The sequence below is a fragment of the Gymnoscopelus braueri genome (genome assembly GCF_963280865.1).
Source record: "Gymnoscopelus braueri genome assembly, chromosome: 10".
NCBI classification, from domain to species: Eukaryota; Metazoa; Chordata; class Actinopteri; order Myctophiformes; family Myctophidae; genus Gymnoscopelus; species Gymnoscopelus braueri.
Window position 1 is genome coordinate 30,321,045 of NC_137611.1, and position 5,918 is coordinate 30,326,962.

General features: G+C 42.5%; 1 protein-coding gene across 1 annotated transcript; it reads left to right on the forward strand.

Moving 5' to 3' along the window:
- Nucleotides 1-2,074: 2,074 nt before the first annotated feature.
- On the forward strand, nucleotides 2,075-3,331 carry LOC308093503 (serine incorporator 5-like; the record flags this gene model as incomplete). The annotated part of the gene is made up of 1 exon (XM_080439840.1): nucleotides 2,075-3,331. The coding sequence occupies one exon, from the start codon at nucleotides 2,075-2,077 to the stop codon at nucleotides 3,329-3,331; it is 1,257 nt and encodes a 418-aa protein (XP_080295966.1).
- Between the last annotated feature and the right edge of the window lie 2,587 nt (nucleotides 3,332-5,918).

The following is a 5,918-nucleotide window of genomic DNA, read 5'->3' on the forward strand; positions in this document are numbered from 1 at the left end:
TTGTATTTTTTTCTGTATGAGTTGTTTCTTATACCTTCCTGTTTCTTAAACATTAAAGGGATAGCACCCAAATTGCAAAAGTGCTGAGATTCAAAATATAATTTCCTACTGTATATACAGTATATATATCTGTACATCTCACCAAGAATGGAAGCAGGGGTTACAAAACACAAAAAACATACAGTAGTAGTGCTTCTGATGATTTGTTCAAATTGGCCCCTATAGCTTAGGGCCTGGTAGTCCATGTGTGCAAGGACTTGTATTTTAAGAACAATATTTGAAAGTATATCAACCCCTTTGGGTTAGAACTGAAATTTGAGGGAAAACTGTGTATTCCGAAAGGGTTCACATATGATCAAGCATGTATCCTATATTAAAATTGCCCGGAGCAGTGGTGCTCAAACTTTTTCATATCAAGGACCCCCAAAATGATATGTATTTGGCCACAGACCCCATCTCAAAATATTTTGTTCCAGGGACCCCCAGAAGCAAAGCTTTGAGTTACAAATGTTCGCTTAAAATGATATATATATTCAAAGATTTGCACACATTTCACTATTTTTGAATAGCCAAAGTATAAAATATGGTTAAAGTGGTTAAAATGATTGTTACGCTATATTAACACATTTTGCTGGGGACCCCCTGGTATCCCCCCAAGGACCCCTGGGGGTCCCCGGACCCCACTTTGAGAACCAATGGCCTAGAAGGTGGGTGGGCGGACCGACGGTGGACCCGACAAACGTAAAATCCAGACTTAATTGCAAGGCACACCGTTGCTCCGATGATCCTCACCAAACTTGGCACAAACACTGTTCAGGGTGGCCAAGTTAGGGGCCCCCAGGAGCCCACTGTCGCTCCAATCTCCACCAGATGTGACACAAACACAGTCCAGGTGTCTGCCATGACAATAGACTGGGGGCCACACGTGGCCCCCCGAGGCACAGTGTTGCTCCAATCCACACCGGTGTTGATTTTGACAGCAAATTTTGATTTAGTTTTAGTCAATAGTCTTTTGAATAAAATTCCATTTAGTTTTAGTCATATTTTAGTCACCTGAAATGTTTTAGTCTTTGTCTAGTTTTAGGTGACTAAATATCATAAGATTATAGTCGACTAAATCTACAGTTGATTTAGTCAACGAAAATGTATTTTGGCGCTGCCTTGATGGGCATCGTAATGGCTGATTTTACACTTGGTTGCATGCTGAAAATAGCCGATCTACAAGCTCACAACACGTCGCGCTGCGACGTGTTGTGAGCTTGTAGATCGGCTATTTTCAGAGCACAACACCCACGCGCAACCAAACATAAAATGTCTTTTAGTTCTACTGGATCTCTTCTCCACTAGTCCCTCACTAACATTTTAGTCTAGTTTTTATTTGTTGACGAAATTGTCAATATATTTAGACTTAGTTTTAGTCATCGCAGCTTAGTTTTTATTTAGTTTTCGTCAGTGAAAAAAGGTAGTCGACGAACATTTTCGTCATAGCTTTAGTCGACTAAATCAACACTGGAATACTAGTCACACCCAAAATAAATAGATTGCACACGTGGAGCACTGCAGCAGTGTATAACACTTCAAATGGCCATAACTTGGTAATCTTTGCTTTCATCAGCACAATATTGGCCCGAAGATCTAGTTTCATACATACTCATATTGGCAGAACGATACTTTTAAGATTTTTACTATCAAACATTTTTGGTCTCATAGCCATTTATAGGTAATCTTACTCAAGTACATTCTTAATTCCGGACTTTTATTTGTAATGGAGTATTTCTACAGTACATTGTGGTATTGATCATTTTACTTAAGAAAATAATTTGAGTACTTTTTCCACCACTGGTAGTTGCTAGAACATAGGCGAGAACAGACGCTGACAAAGCTACGCCCACTGCTTTGGAAACCAATCTTGTGGCCACCCCAATATGAAGAAACGTCCTGAAGACGTTGGATTGGTTCTGTAATGGTTTCTTTCTTCTTCTTTAAAAAAAAAAACTCTCTCATTGTTTCCACCCAAAACAGAAAAGGCAAGAAAAACATTCAGTCTGGTTTTGGAACAAAGTAAGACAGCATCATGTGTACTGAAGAGTGTTGCTCAATAATTACATTTTGCTGTGGAAATGGCTGGAAGTTTGAAGACGACAGAAAGCTCAAACAGTCGATAGTAACTCGTTTCATGTACGCTCTCTACTTCCTGATGGTCTCCGTCGTCTGCGTGGTCATGATGTCCCTGACTGTGGAAACGGCCGTGAAGGACATTCCCGACTACAGTCAAATGTGTGAGCAGCTTTCTGCTGGAGAAAACTGTAAGACTCTGGTCGGATACTCTGCTGTGTACAAGTTGTGTTTTGGGATGGCCTGTTTCTTCCTGTTGTTCTGTATCTTCACCCTCGGGAACAAGACCAGCACAGGATGCAGAGCTGCTGTCCACAATGGTTTCTGGTTGCTGAAGTTCATTGCTCTGGCATTGTGCTGCACCGGAGGCTTCTTCCTCCCCAAGGAGGAAACCTTTATGGAAGTGTGGCGCTACGTTGGAACCGTGGGTAGTTGTTTCTTCCTGATCATCCAGATCATGTTGCTGGTGAACTTTGCTCACAGGTGGGACGCAAATTGGAGTTCTAGAGCTAAGTACTCCCCTTGGTGGAAGGCAGCTTATGGGTTTGTGACTTTTTTGTTAATCAGCATTGCCGTGGGAGCCGTCGTGTTCATGGTCGTGTTCTACACCATCCCTGAGCCCTGTCTACAAAACAAAGTGCTCCTAGGACTCAACACCATTCTCTGCCTGGCTGTGTGGATCTTCGCCGTCTACCTCTTCGTCCAGAAACGGCAACCCACCGTAGGTCTGGTACAGACAGGAGTGTTCAGTGTCTACGTGATGTATCTGACCCTCTCAGCCTTCTCCAACAAACCCAGTGAGGAAGGGACCAACGTGAATTTGAATGTGACACACATTAATGTGTGTGCGTTCCCGTTAAACTCCAGCTCACAGATCGACAAGAACATTGTGATCGCCGTCGCTATTATTACCCTGATCGGCTCTGTGCTGTACTCCAGTTTGTCCTCTTCCACTAACAGAAGTTTAGCAGCTCTGATGGGGCCTTGGGATGAGAGAGATGACGACGATACCATTTACAGCTACTCTTACTTCCACTTCATGTTCTTCCTGGGATCTCTCTATGTCATGATGACCATCACCAACTGGTTCCACTTTGAGAACCATAACATAGAGAACATTGGGGAAGGGAGCTTGGCTGAGTTCTGGATCAAGATGATATCCTGCTGGGTTTGCCTCTTCATCTACTACATAAAACTCAAAAACGCAAACACCTAGAGAAAGAGAGAGAGAGAGAGAGGTGAGAGGAGAGAGAGAGAGAGAGAGAGAGAGAGAGAGAGAGAGAGAGAGAGAGAGAGAGAGAGAGAGAGAGAGAGAGAGAGAGAGAGAGAGAGAGAGAGAGAGAATGACTCCAAGCTCACTTTAATTTACATTCTTGAACATCATATGTCCATGGATGCCTTGTTATGTGGACTTTATATACATCTTTTTTTTAAACACAGCAAAATAGTTGCTGTCTGAGTGGGCTACTGATTTCTATTCTTGGAATAAACAGGGAATTGTATATATTTTATTTGCTTGTTATAGGCGTCAAAGCAATTATGCTTCTGCACTGTCAAATAGGCCAACATCTAATCTAAGATTAGTGGGACTCATTCAAATGACCACCAGTGAGTCCCGGGACTAATTTAATTGAAAACCTTACAACATCACTGTATTATAGTAGATGTATTATATATTTATCAGATATTATATTGATATAGCTATTTTATTTGATTAGATATGTGATGTTTTTAACTGACAATTAGTTGACTTTTGGTGAAAAGATGGGTTGATATCGGAATCGGAAATTAAGAGTTGGACAATATCGGAATATCGGATATTGGCAAAAAAGTCTATCGAACATCCCTAACAATACGTTTATTATTAAAACATTGAAGCACCTACTAAAAGTCACCTTTAGACTGGTCATTTTACAGGACTATAGAAGTGTATTTTCTGAAGTCTGAACCATTAGGATCAGTTACTTGAAAAGTGTGCCATCAGGTTTTGCACAAAAGCAATTTGAATAAAATGACTATTGGCACATGATTCATATACAGTAGTAGTGGTTTCTGTTTATGACTATGAAATGGGTCTGAATGACTTTGATTGAAACGTTTTTAATACAAATAGTTCCAATGGCATCTAAATGTACACATGTGGATGTAAGTGCTTATCGGTGTTGCGAGGATGAGGGGGTACCTGGAAAAAAATCTCCCCTCCAAGGGGTACCTGGGCCAAAAAAGTTTGAGAACCCCTGGTGTAGGTTACTTGCAGGGTTGCTTGGGAATAATGTCATGAAATCTGCTCTAAATTAGGCTAATTGTTTCTATTTTGCTTCTATCAGACAATCACTCCTTCTTAATACTACTCTTCATCCTAAACTAGAAAAAGTGCTCCTCGTACGTTATTGTGGCCTCCTGGTGGCGCTTATAATAGGCCAATGTGAAAAGGGTGCCATTTCTTCTTAGGCCTTTCACGGCAATCGGACACTGCATTCATGTTTTGAGGCATTTTGTTCGAAAAATTTGTTTTGCTAAATTAGACCTGCTGGTGGCGCTATAACAGGCCAATGTGAAATGGGTGGCATTTCTTCCTCAGCCTAATGGGAATGTGCGTGTGAAATTTCACGGAAATTGCAAGCTGCATTCATGATTTGAGGCATTTTGTTCAAAATGGGCCAATCCTGCAAACTTTGGAAGCCAACCTTAGCCAATCAGGATGGAATATGGGAAATCGGACAGATCCGTGTTGATTACATGACTATAGAGATACTGTGTATACCAATTTGCATGACGTTTGGATAAAATCTGTAGGAGTAATGTAAAACAAATGGTTTTGCACAAATCGGCCTCCTAGTGGCGCTATAACAGGCCCATGTGAAACATTTGGGGCAGAAGTTCTGAATTGGCATCCAGGGAGTGTGTGTGCACAGTTTCGCAGCGAGCGGGCCAACGGTGCCGGAGATTAGCTGCTAACACACAGACAGGACACACACACGGACGGACGGACGGACGGACGGACGGACGGACGGACAGGGGGTAAAACATACTCTCTCGCCATGCCTTTCAGCCTGGCGGAGACAATAAACTCCATGCATCCAGAGACACATTCAGTAATACATTTATACCTGCTGTGGAAATGTACTGTCCGAGCTGAAACAAGTCAGGAAACGGCTATAAAATTACAATAAAAGCTATATTTGCATGATTTAATTTCTGCTTATTATATACATATGTGCACGGTCGCACTTACACACGCACTTACACACACACACACTTACACACACACACACGCGCACACACACACACACACGCACGCACGCACGCACGCACGCACGCACGCACGCACGCACACACGCACACACACACACACACACACACACACACACACACACACACACACACACACACACACACACACACACACACACACACACACACACACACACACACACACACACACACAGTCATGCTGTTTGAATCCACACTAGAATGAGGACCCTTATGGGAACCCCTTTTGTTTGTATCCTTTAGCAGTAAGACTGTGCAGTGATATGTTCACCTCACCACTAGAGAGAGCCCACAATCTTTACCATCAATCTACAGACTGTGCTTCCCCTGCCACTGGAGGGCACCAGAACCAAGTCAGAGATGATCTTTAATTAGACAACATCACATTTTCTTTCTTACTGTTTGTGCTTAGATTGACACGCGCGTGTGCACACACACACACACACACACACACACACACACACACACACACACACACACACACACACACACACACACGTGTGTGTGTGTGTGTGTGAGAGAGAGAGAGA